Raw genomic sequence first — 17,597 nt, 5'->3', positions numbered from 1 at the left:
CTTGAGGGCTGGAAGAACGTTGGGGTGTAAGGATTGTCCGGGTTGCACCAGGCCAATGTCTTTCCTTTCATATTATACAGAGAAAACGGCGCTGGGAAAATAGATTGATGTCAGCCCCTTTCTTATGCTTTACTGCTGCCGAGAACTAACTCTGTCTCCCCCGCCCCTTCCCTCCAACTCCTTTCCCCATTCTGCCCCTCCTTAGATGTGTTTGCACGGACGAGTGCCGAATGGGGAGACAGACCAACTCGTTGGATCGCTTTGCGCAAAATCCACCCCTTCTCTCTCCTCCCTCCCCTCCAGCCTCCGGATCCCGCACAGCCCTCCCTCCCCTTCCCACAGCGGTGTGGGTTTGAGGATGTGTCTCTACTACTAAGGCGGAAGGGGGCTACAAGCAGTGGATAATGTCAGATGCCCAGCTCTCCCCTTCTACCTAAAGCTCCTCTCTGGCTGCACCAGGGTTAGTCTGTGTAAGAAATAGCAGGAACTGTGGCAGCGGCGAGAAGAAGCGGCTGAGACGCGTGGAACCTGAAAAAGTCTGGGTGCTCGGGTTTACCTTATAGCGAGGTCCCAGCCAGCCGTCAGCACCATGGACAGCAGCACCATCCCCGCCAACGCCAGCAATTGCACTGATCCCTATACGCACTCTTCAAGTTGCTCCCCAGCACCTAGCCCCGGTTCCTGGGTCAACTTCTCCCACCTAGATGGCAACCTGTCCGACCCATGCGGTCCGAACCGCACCGAGCTGGGAGGGAGCGACAGCTCGTGCCCTCCGACCGGCAGTCCCTCCATGATCACGGCCATCACCATCATGGCCCTCTACTCCATCGTGTGCGTGGTGGGTCTCTTCGGAAACTTCCTGGTCATGTATGTGATTGTCAGGTAAGGAAGGCGCCAGGGCTCCCACCAGAAACTTCAGCAGCTAATAGGGGCATAAAGGGACAACTGACCCCCCCAGGAAGTGTTTGGCGGGAGGATGAGAGAAGGGAAGTAAACAAGGGAGAATAAGGGGGCCACGGTGATAGAGTGGTTATTGTGAGTGCAAAAATCCACTTTTCTCTTTTTCCCTCTGCTGTTAAAAAAAGAATCAAAAATTTCAGAAACAGAGAAGTTGCCTTGGTAGAAGATGTAAAGCTCTGGGAGAAAAAAAAAAAAAATGCTCTTAGAGTTCACTTACACTGAGCCAAGAGGGCTCTTGGGCACAGAATCCCACAGTCCCTTCCACAGGAGCTGTGGAAACAGTAATTTGTGAATAAGGAAGAAGAATTTTAGTTAGATTTCCTGATAAGGGGGTCAATCCCCTTCTCAGTTCTTTTCAGACATGAACCTTGGCAACTTTCCTACCCCTGCTGGTTTCCATGTACTTTACTGTACCATGCCACCCCACCCCCCATTTGCTTGTCACACTTGTCCTTACCCCACCGTTCTTCCATCCTGAGGCCACACTCAGTGAGAAAGTTTTTCTGGGGTCTCTCTACAGTAAATAGTGTTGCTTTGAAGTAACAAATGTGACAGTTGTGTTGCTTAGACCATTTTGCAGTTGGCAGCTGCCAGATCTGCTAGGAGAGTCACAAACTGAATTGGGAATAGATGATGTGGTTTAGGAGAAATAGAGGGCATGACTGTTTTTGAAATCCTCTGAAAGTGGAAGCCAATTAGAAGTGACCAAAAGCAGCATAATTCTGGAGTATAAACCATCATATAGGAAGTTACAGTGGTTGTTCTGGGAGGAAAAACTGCCTTTATCAGTGGTATTATTTCAAAAGAGTTTGTGGCCCATTTTCTGTTTACCTAGATGTTCCAGATTTATTTGGCAAAGAGTGTGCAAGCTTTCAATATTAACTATGTTAGTGTTGGTGTGCATATTCAAGTCCTACATGCTAATAATGGGATACTGTATATTCATTTTTGCTAAAGTAGATAAATATTTTAACACTTTAAAATAGTTTCTAATTTGGGATTTTCTTCCTACTCAGGGTTTATGTATGTAGTGAACATGGCATTTTCATACTTAGTTACAATATTTACTTCATCTATTCAGCAAGTACTGCAGGTTTTAATGGAGTTCCTTGATCATTTAACAATCATTTTTCCTATTATGCTTTCATGATCAAGGTCTGCGAGTTGTTTGTAATTGATTATTTCTTGTATGTCTGATCTCCTTAATTAATGATTGTTAAAGAATAAAACTAATTTCTTTAATCTTTTGATGAAGAATAAGATAAGTAGTGTCTCTGAGAAAAGAGCACCATCTATTGAGAAGAAGGCTAACAACAGAAGGGAAAGTGCAGGAAGGAAATCAATGGAAGAATTTATTTTTGAAAACATTTACCGTGTATAATCTAATACAAAGACTCATATCAAAGATAAAAGCCGAGTCTCACTTACAGTTATAATAAAAATCATTATTAAAGTTCTGCCTTATGAAGAGAAAATATGTTTCTCATTCGTCCTAAGAAAATTCATAGAATCATAAGCTGATAGGGCTAGAAGGGAACCTAGAGTTTACCTATGCCAGATGAGTAAACTGAGGCACAGAAAATATCAGTGATTTCTTCAAGGAGAGATAGTTCTTTAGTTCAATAATACTGTATTAGTTCAATATAATATCTATTTTAGCCAATATATTTTTCTTATTAGAGTGGCAAATCATGATTTAATTCAACTAAAATATTGACAGAGTAGATTCAATTAGCTGTAATAATGTGGAAATAATAAAGTACCCCAAATTTATGTCTGGAATCCTGGAGAATAAAGGATTCTACCTTTACCTCTACAATACCAAAGTGTCTAGAAATCCTGCTGTCTGAAACATAATCCTTTATTCCCTTTTATTGCTTCTCTTGGTATTGTCCTTCCTTATTTTTCTCCCCTCTAGCTTATGCTTTTCTATAAAGAGAGAGCCAATAAAGCAGCAACTGGCTGTGAAATAAGAAGATTGGTCTTATTTCAGTGTTTAAGAGATTGCTGGTTGATTGAGTTTGTTTTAAAGGCATTACTTCTGACCTCTTGATGACTTGGAGAAGGATAGTGACATTGCATCTTAGTGAGACCATGATATTATGCTTTATTTCTCTGTACTGAAATTTTGAATAAAATGCAGTATGATTTGAAAGATCACCCCAAACATCCATCTATGACAAGTTGGGTGTTTAATTCCATAGTCAGGTAACCCTCTGAGAATATGACTGCAAAACAGAAAAATGGACAGTTCAGTGACCAATGAAGTAATGAAGAAAGCATTTGGGGATTGAAGAAAATATGTTTATTTAGCTTAGAATATTTAACTGGACTGTCTCCAGGCTGTGGTGTTTTCACTACAAAATGATAGTTCAGAGATATTATTGCCCCTGTTAAAAAGATGACTATAATGCTACATCTATTAAATTATTGAGGTGAAATGCTCACTTCCTGCTATTATTTAAAATTCAACAAATACTTTTGAATGGTAAAGTGCAGTTAATGGTCAAGTTACACTCTTCTAACCAGATTAAGGTGATATTTATTAGAACGTTTTAATACATCAAATGAATTATGAGTCTCAGATGACTATAGCAACCAAGCCAACAACAAAAGTAGGTGGTAATACAGATGCCATGATTAATACTTTTCTGCTCTGTGTCTCAACTCCATCATCATTATACCTTCAACAACATTATTAAATAGTATAACTTAAGAAGGATTCTTAGACAGTGCTGTTCTAAGGAACATAAGGGAGGAAAAGAGATACCATCATATGATCCAAAGATTTAAAATCCAGATGTTAAATGATAAAAATGTTATAACTATTCACCACATGAAAACTTTCTCAGTTTTAAAGAAAATAATATTTGCAAGATAATAATATTATAAAAATTACCACAGAGTCTAAAGAATATGGAGATAAAATACTATAAAATGTGGCAATTATTTAAAATGGGATGATACTTTACTATTGTCAAGAATGTTTTCTAGGGGCACTTGACTGGCTTAGTCAATAGAGCACACAACTCTTAATCTTGGGGTTGTGAGTGCAAGCCCCACGTTAAGTATGGAGATTACTTAAAAATCAAACCTTTAAAAGAAAAAGAATGTGTTTTTTTTTTAATTAACCAAAATAGTATACAAAGTTATAGCCACCAGGAATGTTTCACTTTCTGAGAACACTTGACCCAAATATAGAATTAACCATAAATATAAAAACTGATATTGCCCCACATATATTTATTTTGTGAGATTTTCTTCCAAAGATTTGTCCATATAGTCATGAATATGGCCTTTGCACAGACTGTTTAAAAAAGTAGAGGGTTGGAAACCGTTAGATCTTTATGAGCGGTGTAAACCATCCTTCCAATAAATTACCAATGAAGAGTGCCAAATGATATTGCCTTCATTTTTCAGATTATTTCTTAATTTGACTAGATGAATTCTCAATGTGTCTAGTTATCAGAGCAGAGCACTTAAATATATGCAAGATTTTATTGTCATTTTTCTTTCATGAAAAAGTATTTCTCATTTTAAAACACTTGTTCTATATACTAAATATTTGATTTAGGTTTAAGCTACAAAGTGATCAGTCATGCCTGATTGGAACAGAACTACAAGCTTTTTTACTTCATATATAAGTTGCTGGGAAAATAAGGAATAACAATATTTTATCTAAGGTTATATATATTGTGTATATATATATATATATATATATATACAAATACATATATACATATGAATTAATTTCAATGCATATGTCCCTGAATATGATCACTAGTAATTTTTATAAAATAAAAAAGGAAGTTGTTTATTTAGAAAGCTCATATACAAAGCTCATTTTCTTTTTTTTAAAACTATAAAATATCCTAGTTAGAAGACGGATTTAAAGGGAAAAAAAATCCTGCTAAATAAAATCTGTCCTTGACATAATGGTTTACATGAAAACCTAAGAATTTAATTGTATTCCTTTCACTTCACAATGGAGAGCTTCTAGTATCATCTATTACAATTTCAACTTTAACTGCTATGTCCCATACAGGTGCTAATTCTGTCAGAACAGTCTTCTTCAGTGTGCCCCAGAAAATAAAAGTTGCTTTTCATTTCCTCAATTGTAAGCTGTGTCTGTCATTCACATAGTGTTATCACTCCTTTCTCTCCTTTCTTTCTTGAAAGAATGAGCTATCTTATATTTTATGAAATATTTCCAACATAAAGGAATGTATAGAGAGTAATAGAAGAATCTTCACCTTTAAAAATTATATATAATTATACAGCACCTGGGTGGCTCAGCCTTTAAGCATCTGCCTTCTGCTCAGGTCATGATCCCAGGGTCCTGGGATCAAGCCCTGCATCGGGCTCCCTGCTCCATGGGAAGCCTGCTTGTGTCCATGGAAGCCAAAATCTTCCACTCCCCCTGCTTGTGTACTCTCTTGCTGTGTCTCTCTCTGTCAAATAAATAAATAAAATCTTTAAAAAAATTTAAAAAATAAAAATAAAAATTATATATAATTATAATTATATATACTTCTAGTAATATATGTTATATATTATACATAATAATATCCATTATTTATATAATTATATAATATATAATACATAATTATATATAATTATATGTTATGTAATACATAATTATATATATACAAAATAATGTGTAATTTATAAATTATATTACATATATATAATATATATGTAAGAAGTTTCCTCTCATCTCCTATTATACTGTCTCCCCAGAGACTATTACTATTATAAATTTGGTGGTTATTATTCATGCATATTTTTAAACTTTTATTTCTGATGTCTGTTTCCACAAACAAAATATAATCTTTTAAACATGTTCTTTGAACTTTACATATTAAACATTTATATTTTACATTAATGTTAATTTAGACATAATTTCACTATTTTCCCAGAGTTGTTCTAGTTCCAGCAGATCAATGATAGAAACAAGATGTCAAAGAACTAGCCCTCCTTAATACTTTTAACTTATCTCTAAATCTGTGTTAAAAATTATTGTAAAGATTTCGGGAAAATTTTCTGGCAACTACTACAGTAAGTAAATCTGTTCATAAATAAAACCTAGGTATAATTTCTCTACTTCTAAGAAGGAAATAAAAATAATTGGTTTCTGACTACTTCAAAATGTCATTCAAGTGATAAATGCTAACAATACTTACTTCAGGATTTTGAATATCTTAGAGAGCTTCTTACACATAAAAGTTGAAAGTGTTACTTCTTCTAGTATTCTACTTTAGGTATTAATTGAAATAAAATTATTTTGGTCAGCAGGAACAGATAAACTGGTTTCCATAAATAATGTAAAACAATGTGACATTTTAAAATATATTAATGATAAATACCAAGACTAAATGTGTGAAATTTTAAAATATGAGAATTTCATATCTTTACCCTTCATAAAATTTAATGTATATGAACTAAAATAACGATTTATGACAGTAGTCTCCAAACTTGTTTATAGACATAGACGCTTACTTCAAGAACTCTTAAGCCAATATATGAGAGATCAAATGAGCTATTCAGGATTAATCACATGCTGGGGCCAGAGAGTACTGCTCAACTGCCATCCCCATCCTACCCTCCATTGCTATCCCCAAGGCACTTTCATGGAATTTCTAGAGCTCCCTCAGGCAATATTGTAAAACAATGGTTTTCATATTGTTTCAGACCTTTGTTGTACCTCACCTCTCATCCTGCAGCTCATCTTTTACTTCAGTGATTGGTATGACAGTCAGTTTTGCCCGGATATAACTTGTTAACTCTCCACCCTAGCTATATCTACATCCCTTGCCTATGGCCCTGGAAGTTCTCTGATTCCACCACCCTCTACAGAAACCATCCTGGTACTAACAGATCAGAAAGTATGAGGAAGTTGCGACCCCATGAAACAACCGTTGACTGGGGAAATGAGAGACTGTGCACAAATGGTCCCCTAAGCTTCCTTCTACACTTAGGTACATGGTTCTAAGGAGCAGACCACAAGGCACATTAGAAGTTGTGGTCCACATTGTGTCCATTTCAAGAACATTCTTTTCCTTCTTTCTTTCCTTCATTCTTTTCACTCTTTCCTTCTTTTCCTTCCTTCCTACTCCCCCACCTCTGTTCCCACTTCTATTCCCTACAATTGCTTTCCAAAATGATTCACCTTCACACCAATTCCTGTTATTTTATAATTGGCTACAACGTGTTGGCACAGTAAAATCTGACTAATAAATAGGGCTTTACATATTCATAGAGTATAGGTTTTTCTTAATAATTAAAAGTTCTTAAGAAAAATTTGAATAAGTAACCCAAATTAGAACAATGAAGAGAGTTCATGAGCGAAGCTTTTCCTTTTATTTGTTTTCCTGCCTCAAGATTCAGGAAAGTCTTTTTTAGTACATTTTTGCTTTGTGGACATGACGTAGACAACAGTCATGTGTAGTGTTCAGTTACTTCTTGAGTTCAAGGTGATGGTGGCGGTAGGCTCTCTGATATGTAAAAAAAATAAAGCCTCCTATGCCTTCTAACAAATTATCAGAAGACAAAAACTACCACCCCCTTCTCCACTGATTCCAAGTTGTATAATAACTATAAGAGTTCTTATAATAACTAAGCTCAAGAAAATTTCAGGATCCTCAAAGTGAGCTGAAACAACAGATACAAGAAATGTCATGTACAAGAAACATCATATAATGAGTCTGTTCTAGCACTTCCTTTCCCTTAGCCATCTGTTCTTGCTTCAGGCCACTTTATTTCTTTCCCAACAAATTCTTCAGGCTGAGGGTCCTTGAACCAAGATAGACATTTAGAATGGAAAGGTCACATGGAAAAAAAAAAGTTTTGCTTTAGCTCAGAACCCCAAGTGTCAATTGTGGCTCAACTTCAAATCGTTCTGTGCCTCATTCTCCTCATTTGTAAAATGTGAGAATTAAACTAAAAATCTTGGAGTCCCTTCTAGCACTAAGAATTCCTATGGCAACTTCAAGGACTTGTTTCTCCATAATTTTTGTATCTATACTATCTAGAGAAAAAAGTAATGATCTGCTAATTTAAATAATTTCGGTTTCAATTCCATCTCACCCCTTTGGATTCTAAATAAGCTCAAATGGGTTCTGTCAGAGAGAGAAAATGCCAAGCTGCCAGTTTTGTGGTGGTCAATTAATACAATGAACCAAACCGAAAGCAACAGTCAAGGCTTTATTCACTTACTGTGAGAGTATAAGCAAGACATGAAAAAGGAAAATGGTGTCAGCTCCCCAGTGTTCCATTTTTCCCCACAGAAGAGCACCAGGTTACATGTATGAGCATAGATGTGGCAGAGGGGAAAAGAAAGTCATCATCTTGCTGTACAGGGAGCCCCAAACAAACATGTTTTATGGACCTGGGGGCCAGGGGGAGGGAGAGGTGAACGATAGGAATGGGAAAGTATGGAGTTGGAGAGGAGAGGAGTTTCTTTAAGAACTCCTGATATGGAGGTCTCAGCAGAGACACCTGGAAATAGCCTTGTCGAGGGCTCCTCAACAAGGAGGCTTCAAATGGAGGCTGTTGGACTAGCAATGCATATATACCTAAGAGCATGGGTGTTGAGGTGAAGGAGGGGCATGAGTCCTTGATCACAACAGATTGAACTCTTATGATTGAAATACAGAAAGTAAAATTTAAAGAGTAAAAAGAATAAAAGTTAATACAGTCAATTCTCATTATTCGTGGTGGTAATGTTCTATGAAGTCATTGTGATTAGTAAATTAGAGAAGATGGAAGCTTTGCTTCTAGGGGTGTTGCAGGGTTAGGTTCCTATGAGCCTCCAGTTTCATTTGCATCAACTAATCAAAACATAACTTTCTGTTATTTGTGGTTCTGTTTAAAGGCATCTATTTACTGTATATTGTTGATTCATTAACATTGAATGTATGGTCAACAGTATTATAACTAATGCCTTCATGAAGCTCATCTAAGATACCTACATTCTCCATTAGACACATCACTACCATCTTGTACTTAGAAACCCCTGACAGCACTTCAGCACTCTGATTGAGGTCCATTTTAAATACTGAGATCACCAACAAAAAATACAAAAATGCTATAAATGATTGACTTATTTCACTTAGCATAATACCCTCTAGTTCCATCCACGTCATTGAGGGTATGTGCTGTGGTGAGTGCTGGGTGTTGTGTAAGACTGATGAATCACAGACCTGTACCTCTGAAACAAATAATACATTATATGTTTAAAAAAAAAAAGAAGAAGAAGATAGTAGGAAGGGAAAAATGAAGGGGGAAATCGGAGGGGGAGACGAACCATGAGAGACTATGGACTCTGAGAAACAAACTGAGGGTTCTGGGGGGGGGATGGGTTAGCCTGGTGATGCGTATTAAAGAGGGCACGTATTGAATGAAACACTGGGTGTTATACGCAAACAATGAATCATGGAACACTACATCAAAAACTAATGATGTAATGTATGGTGATTAACATAACATAACAAAATAAAATTAAAAAAAATAAAATTAATTAATTAAAATTTAAAATTTAAAAAAAATGCTATAAATGTGTCACTAAATAAGGGAGTTCCCCTTTCTTCACATCCTTGCCAACATCTGTCGTTTCCTGACTTGTTAATTTTAGCCATTCTGACTGGTGTGAGGTGGTATCTCATTGTGGTTTCGATTTATATTTCCCTGATGCCTAGTGATGTTGAGCATTTTTTCATGTGTCTGTTGCCCATTTGTACGTCTTTTTTGGAGAAATGTCTGTTTATGTCTTCTGCCCATTTCTTGACTGGATTATTTGTTCTTTGGGTGTTGAGTTTGATAAGTTCTTTATAGATTGTGGATACTAGACCTTTATCTGATAAGACATTTGCAAATATCTTCTCCCATTCAGTAGGTTGTCTTTTGGTTTTGTGAACTGTTTCCTTTTCTGTGCAAAAGCTTTTTAACTTAATTAAGTCCAAATAGTTCATTTTTGTCTTTGTTTCCCTTGCTTTTGAAGACATGTCACACTGCTAGTGGGAATGCATGCTGGTAGAGCCACTCTGGAAAATGGTATGGAGGTTCCTCAAAAAATTAAAGATAGAGCTACCCTACAACTCAGCAATTGCACTACTAGGTATTTACCCAAAGGATACAAACATAATGATCTGAAGGGGCACCTGCACCCCAGTGTTTATAGCGGCAATGTCCACAATAGTCAAACTATGGAAAGAGCCCAAATGTCCATCAACAGATGAATGGATAAAGAAGATGTGGTATATATACAATGGAATATTACTCAGCCATCAAAAAGGATGAAATCTTACCATTTGCAATGACATGGATGGAACTGGAGGGTATTATGTTAAGTGAAATAAGTCAATCAGAGAAAGACAATTATATGATTTCACTCATATGTTGAATTTAAGAAACAAAACAGGATCATAGGGAAGGGAGGGAAAAATAAAATAAGAAAATCAGAGAGGGAGACAAACCATGACACTCTTAATTATAGGAAACAAACTGAGGGTTTCTGGAGGGGAGGTGGGAGGGGGATGGGGTAACTGGGTGATGGGCATTAAGGAGGGTACATGATGTAATGAGCACTGGGTGTTATATGCAACTGATGAATCACTAAACTCTACCTCCGAAACTAATAATATACTATATGTTAATTAATTCAATTTAAATTTTAAAAAATAATAAAAAAATAAATGTGTCACTGAGAGCTGAAATGGGAAGGCAGAGTGTTGCTTTGATCTCGGCTGAGAACTTGCGCATCAGAGCAATTCAAATTTTTCATCACTCTATACATATCTGCAAATGACCACAATAGCCCATAAGTAAATATTTTTAGGTTAAAATAAATTTTAGCATGTAAGGTTTTTGTAAATACAAAATCCATTAATAATGAGGATTGACTGCATATGCAAATGTTTTCCAATGAAATATTTTAAAAACACAGCCGAAGGAAAAAATCAGTATGTTCCATATTAAATATAATGACAATTTCATGACATGAAGACACGTTTTATGTTTTTATTATCATTGATCATAATCAAAAGGAATAGCTTGAAAACAAAATGGATTCCCATATGAATCAATCATCAGTCTGTCACTAGATACTAGGCTGGCACACAAATTTAAAAACATACATGATGCACAACGGTCCCCTTTTCTCCATAACCATGCCAGCATTTGTTATTTCTTTACTTTTTGATAATGGTCATTCTAACAGGTATGAAGTGGTATTTCACTGTGGTTTTAATTTGCATTTCCCTAATGACTAATAATGTTGAACATTTTCCCATGTACCTGTTGGCCCTTTTGTATATCTTCTTTGGATAAATGTCTATTCGGGTCCTTTGCCCATATTTTAATCAGGTTATTTGTTTTCTTGTTATTGAGTTATATGAGTTCTCTATATACTTGGCTATTAACCTTTTATCGGATATATGGCTTGCAAATACTTTTTCCCATTCCATAGGTCATCTTTCCACTTTGTTTATGGTTTATTTTTTTGTGCAGAAGCTTTTTATTTTGATGTAGTCCCATTTGTTTATTTTTTATTTTGTTGCCTGTGCTTTTTGTGTCATATCCAAAAAATCATTACCAAGACCCATGTCAAGGAAACTTGTTCCTATGTTGTCTTCTGGGAGTTTCATGGTTTCAGGTCTTACATACAAGTCTTGAATCTATTTTGAGTTAATTTTTGTGCGTGGTGTAAGATATGGGTCCAGTTTCATTCTTTTACTTGTGAATATCCAATTTTCCAGCAACATTTATTGAAGACACTGTCTTTTCTTCTTTGAGTATTCCTGGCTCCTCTGTCAAATGTTAGTTGACCATATACACTTGGGTTTGTTTCTGGGCTCTTGATTCTGTTTAATTGGTCTATTTGTCTGTTTTTATGCCAGTCCCATACTGTTTTGAAGATGACAGCTTTATAATATAGCTTGAAATCAGGAAATGTGATATCTCCTATTTTATTCTTCTTTCTCAAGATTTCTTTAGCTATTCAGGGTCTTTTGTGGTTTCATACAAATTTTAGAAGTGTTTTTTCTACTTCTGTAAAAATGCCATTGGGATCTTGATAGGGATTGCATTGAATTATAGATGGCTTTTGGTACTATTGACATTTTAACAATATTAATTCTTCCAATACATGAACATGGGATACCTTTCCATTTATTTGTGTCCTCTTTGATTTCTTTCATCAATATCTTATAGTTTTCAGAGTAGAGAGATCTTTTTTTGTCCTTATCTTTATAATATTTTTATTTTATTATGTTATGTTAATCACCATACATTACATCATTAGTTTTTGATGTAGTGTTCCATGATTCATTGTTTGCGTATAACACCCAGTGCTCCATTCAATACGTGCCCTCTTTAATATCCATCACCAGGCTAGCCCATCCCCACACCCCCCTCCCCTCTAGAACCCTCGGTTTGTTTCTCAGAGTCCATAGTCTTAGAGTAGAGAGATCTTTTATCTCCTTAGTTAAATTTATTCCTATTTTATTGTTTTGATGCAATTGTATATAATTGTTTTCTTAATTTCTCTTTCTGGTAGTTTGTTATTAATGTATAGAAGTGCAGCAGATTTCTGTATATTGATTCTGTATCATGCAACTTTACTGAATTCATTTATTAATTCTAACAGTTTTTTTGGTAGAACTTTTAGGATTTTATATATATATACAGTATCATGTCATCTGCAAAGAGTGACAGTTTTACTTCTTCCTTTCCAATTCGGTTTTTTTTTTCTTTTTTGTTGCCTAAGTGCTGTGGCTAAGACTTCTAATACTATGTTGAATAAAATGGCAAGAATGGGCACCCTTTTCTTAATCTTTATCTTAGAGGAAACCTTTCATTTTTTCACTGCTGTGTATTACATTAGCTTTGGGCTTCTCATATATGGCCTTTATTATATATATTGAGGCACAGTCCCTCTATATCCACTTTGTTGAGGGTTTTTATCATAAATGGGTGTTGAATTTTGTCAAATGTTTTTTCTGCATCTATTGAAATGATCACATGATATTTATCCTTCATTTTGTTAATGTGATGTATCACATTGATTATTTGCAGATGTTGAACCATTTCTGCATTCCAAAAATAAATCCCACTTGATCATGGTACATGATCCTTTTAAAGTGTTGTTGAATTTGGCTTGCTAATATTTTGTTGAGGGTTTTTGCATATGTTCATCAGGAATATTGGCCTGTAATTTTCTTTTTCTATGATTTCTTTGTCTGGTTTTGGTATCAGGGTAATGCTGGCCTCATAAAATACGTTTGGAAGCATTCTCTTCAGTTTTTTTGGAAAAGAAGGATAAGTATTAAATATTCTTTGAATGTTTGGTAGAATTCACCAGTGAAGACTTTTGGTCCCAGACTTTTGTTTGTTGGGAGGTTTTGATTAATGATTTGATATCCTTCCTAGTAATCATCCTGCTCAAATTTTCTATTTCATAATTAGTCAGTTTTGGTAAGTTGTATGTTTATAGGAATTTAAAAATTTCTTCTAGGTTGTCCGATTTGTTGGCTAAAATTGTTCAAAGTCATCTTTTATGATCTTTTGTGTTTCTGTGGTATGAGTTGTAATTTCTCTTTTTCTTTTCTGATTCTATCCATCTAACTACTGTCTATCTTTTCTTAGTGAATCCAGCTAAATGTTTGTAAATTTTGTTTATTTTTTCAAAGAACCAGCTCTTACCTTCATTGACCTTTTCTATTGTCTTTTTAGTCTCAATTTCATTTATTTCCATGTTATCTCTGCTATTTCCTTCCTTCCACTACCTTCGGGCTTTGTTTATTCTTTTTCTTTCTAGTTCCTTTAGGTGTAAGTTTAAATTGTTTATTTGAGTTTTTCTTGTTTCTTGAGATAGGACCGTACCACTATAAACTTCCTTTTTAAAATTGCTTTGGCTTCATCCCATAGATTTTGGACTGTTATATTTCCATTTTCATTTGTCTCCAGGTATTTTTTTCTCCTTTGATTTCTTTGCTGGCCCATTGGTTGTTCAGTAGCATGTTATTTAATATCCACATATTTTATTTTTCCAGTTTTCTTCCTGTAAGTGATTTCTAGTTTTATACCATTGTGGTCAGAAAAGATACTTGATAATGATTTCAATCATTTTAAATTTATTGAGACTTGTCTTGTTGCTTAACATATGATCTATCTTCAAGAATGTTTCATTTGCACTAGACTTCTGCTGCTTTTGAATGGAATGTTCTGTATGTATTTATTAAGTCCATCTTGTCTAATGTGTCTTTTAAAGCTAATGTTTTCTTACTGATTTCTGTCTAAATGATCTATTCATTGATGTAAGTCTAGTAAGGTTACTTAGTATTATTGTATTGCTGCCATGTTCTCCCTTTTGTCTGTTAATATTTGCTTTATATATTTAGGTGCTCCTATGTTGAGTGCATAAATATTTACAACTGTTGTATCCTCTTGTTGGATTGACCTCTTTATCATTATGTAATGCCCTTCTTTGTCTTTTACTACAGTCTTTCTTAAAAGTCTATTTTGCCTGGTATAAGTATAGCTACACCAACTTTCTTTTTGCTCCCATTTGCATGGGTCATCTTTTTCCATCCCTTCACTTTCAGTCTCAGTGTGTCCTTTGATCTGAAGTGAGTTTCTTATAGGCAACATAAAGAAGAGTCTTGTTTTCCTTATCCATTCAGCCACTCTATGTCTTTTGATTGGAAAATTTACTCTACTTACTTTTAAAATAATTATTGATAGGCATGTGCTTTTGCCATTTAATTGATTGTTTTCTGGTTGTTTTGTAGTTCCTCTCTGTTTCTTCTTCACTTGTTTGCTTCCTTTGTGATTTGGTGAGTTTCTCTAATGTTATGTTTATATTTCTTTATCACTTTTTTTTGTGTATCTACTATAGATTTTTGCTTTGTAGTTCACATATTCCATCCTATATATTTAACAGTCTATTTCAGGTTAATAGCATCTTAAGTCTGAGCATAGTCTAAAAATTCTATATTTTACTCTCCCCCACTCACAATGTGTTCTGTTTTTGATACCATATTTTTCATCTTTTATTTTGTGTATCCCTTAACTAATTATTATAGTAATAGTTAATTTTACTACTTTTTTTTTCTATTAACCTTCATGTTAGCTTTGTAAGTGGATAATCTACTACCTTTACTATATATTTGCATTTACCAGTGAGATTTTTACTTTCATATGTTTTCTTGTTACTAATTAGTGCATTTTCTTTTCAGCTTAAAGAAATATCTTTGACATTTCTTGTAAGGTCAGTTTAGTGTTGATAAACTCCTTTAGTTTTTGTTTGTCTGGAAAACTCTTTATATCTCCTTCAGTTATGAATGATAACCTTGCTGGGTAGAATATTCTTGGTTGGAAGCTTTTTCTTGTCAGCACTTTGAATATATCATGCCACTCTCTCCTGGCCTGCACGGTTTCTACTGAAAAATTAACTGAGAGTCTTATGGGGGTTCCCTTGTATGTAACAAGTTGTTTTTCCCTTGATGCTATTGTATCTCTTTATTTTTAATGTTTGACCTTCTAATTATAATGTGTCTTAGTGTGATTTCTTTAGGCTCATCCTATTTGGAACTCTTTTGCTTCCTGGATCTTGATGTCTATTTCCTTCACCAGGGAACTTTTTAGCCATTATTTCTTTAAAAAGATTTTCTACCTCTTTCTCTCTCTTCTCAATCTGGGACCTCTGTTTGCAGATATTATTTCTCTTGATATTGTCCCATGGGTCCTTTAAACTATATTCACTTTGTTTAATTCTGTTTTCCTTTTTTTTAAAGATTTTATTTATTTATTTATTTATTTATTTATTTATTTATTTGACACAGAGTGAGAGCGAGACAGCAAGAGAGGGAACACAAGCAGGGAGAGTAGGAGAGGGAAAAGCAGGCTTCCCGCTGAGCAGGGAGCCCCACACGGGGCTTGATCCCAGGACCCTGGGATCACGATCCGAGCTGAAGGCAGATGCTTAATGACTGAGCCACCCAGGTGCCCCTAATTCGGTTTTCTTTTGTTCCTCTAACTGGATGATTTCCACTATCTCATCTTCCAGATTGCTGATCCATTCTTCTTTTTCATCTAGTCTTCTGTTGCACTGCTCCAGTTTATTTTTCAGTTCATCTATTGTATTCTTCAGCTCTATGACTTTTGTTTGGTACCTTGTTATGTTTTCTATCTCTTTGTTGAAGTTCTCATTGTGTTCATCCATTCTTCTCCTGAGTTCAGTGAACATTTTTATAACCATTACTTTGAACTCTTTATCAGGTAGATAACCTATCCCTATTTCATTAAAGTATTTTTCTGAGGTTTTGTCTTATTGTTTCATTTGGAACATATTCTTCTGTGTCCTCATTTTGCTTAATTCTCTGTTCCTATTTATTAGATGAATAAATGCTGCCTTCCAGTCTTGAAAGAGTGGCCTTGTATAGAAGATGAACCTTATCATTCAAACTTGCCCTAGGTTTTTGGTTGTTTCTCAGACCTCTTTGATTATCTAAGTAGCCTGATTTGTTTTTGATGGGTCCTAATTGTGACAGTGTACCAAGATCTGTCAGTGTTCCAAAAGGATGGATCTCAGACAGTGACTAGTTTTAGGCTAATTGCAAGCCAGGTCATCAGACAGCAGCTTTTAAGATATAGATAGAGGATAGATGATAGATGATAGATAGATAGATAGATAGATAGATAGATAGATAGATAGATAGAGTCTCTATATATATATAATCAGAGAGAGAGAGAGAATGATAGAGATAGAGATATAGGTATATATACAGTCTTTTCAGTCTGTGATCATAAATCTGTTGACTTCTAGACCAGGAGATCTGGAGCTGTCCCCTCAGCAACATTTGCAAAAAAAAAAAAAAAAATGTGGCTTTAGTCATGTGTATAAGCTCCTTTCTGGGATGCATCCATGAGCTGTGGCAAGGCCAAGGGAGTACTCTAATATGGTATCTCCCTGCCCACACTCCCTGGAAACACCTCTGTAGCATCCAGATGTGTGGCAAATCTGAAGCCTACTCCTCAGGACAAAAAAAAAAAAAAAAAAAAAGACATTTTTCTCATGAATACCAGGGATATGTGTCAGTCTGCTGTTTATGCATTACTCTAGAGATGGTTACCTGCTAAGGACTGTCTCTCTGATTATTTTAGACCCATAAGGCACAGAAACACAATCCTCACTGGCTACCAGAGCCAGGCACTCAAGGGAAATGCACTGTGTGGGCTGTGCATACCCATCATCTATGGTGAGGCAAGCTGTGGTTGTGACACATGGGGACTGGGGCAAGGCAGCCCATGGCCGAGGTGCAATGTGAGGTACTTGACTGTGGTGCGTGAGGGCAAGGCACCCAACAACTATGGCTGTGGTGTGAGGGGATGGGGCACTCCCACTGGAGCTAACAGGCCAGAAGGTGGGTGTGATAAATGGTACCCACCAGCCCCAGCACAAATAAGGCAGAAGGTGAATGTAAAAATGGCACCTGCCAGCACCTCATCATCTCAGCAGGTTCTTGCCTGTTTGAAAGATGCTTTAAGGTTAACAGATGAGTCTTTCAAATTGCTTTTGTACTGGGTCCCCATGTGAGCGAGTCTGTGCTGAGCCCTTTTAGTGTGCATTTTCTACCCTT

General features: G+C 35.7%; 1 protein-coding gene across 1 annotated transcript in view; it reads left to right on the top strand.

The window, feature by feature from the left end:
* Window positions 1-205: 205 nt before the first annotated feature.
* The window catches only part of OPRM1 (opioid receptor mu 1), a 67,088-nt gene continuing 49,696 nt past the window's right edge, over window positions 206-17,597 (top strand). The window contains 3 exon segments of the mRNA XM_036100230.2: window positions 206-241; window positions 243-344; window positions 440-882. Coding sequence (XP_035956123.2) covers window positions 206-241; window positions 243-344; window positions 440-882 — 581 coding nt within the window.

This window comes from Halichoerus grypus, chromosome 9 (genome assembly GCF_964656455.1).
Source record: "Halichoerus grypus chromosome 9, mHalGry1.hap1.1, whole genome shotgun sequence".
In the NCBI taxonomy this organism is placed as follows: Eukaryota; Metazoa; Chordata; class Mammalia; order Carnivora; family Phocidae; genus Halichoerus; species Halichoerus grypus.
Note: the sequence above shows the minus strand (reverse complement) of the source record. Positions and strands in the feature narration are given on the sequence as shown.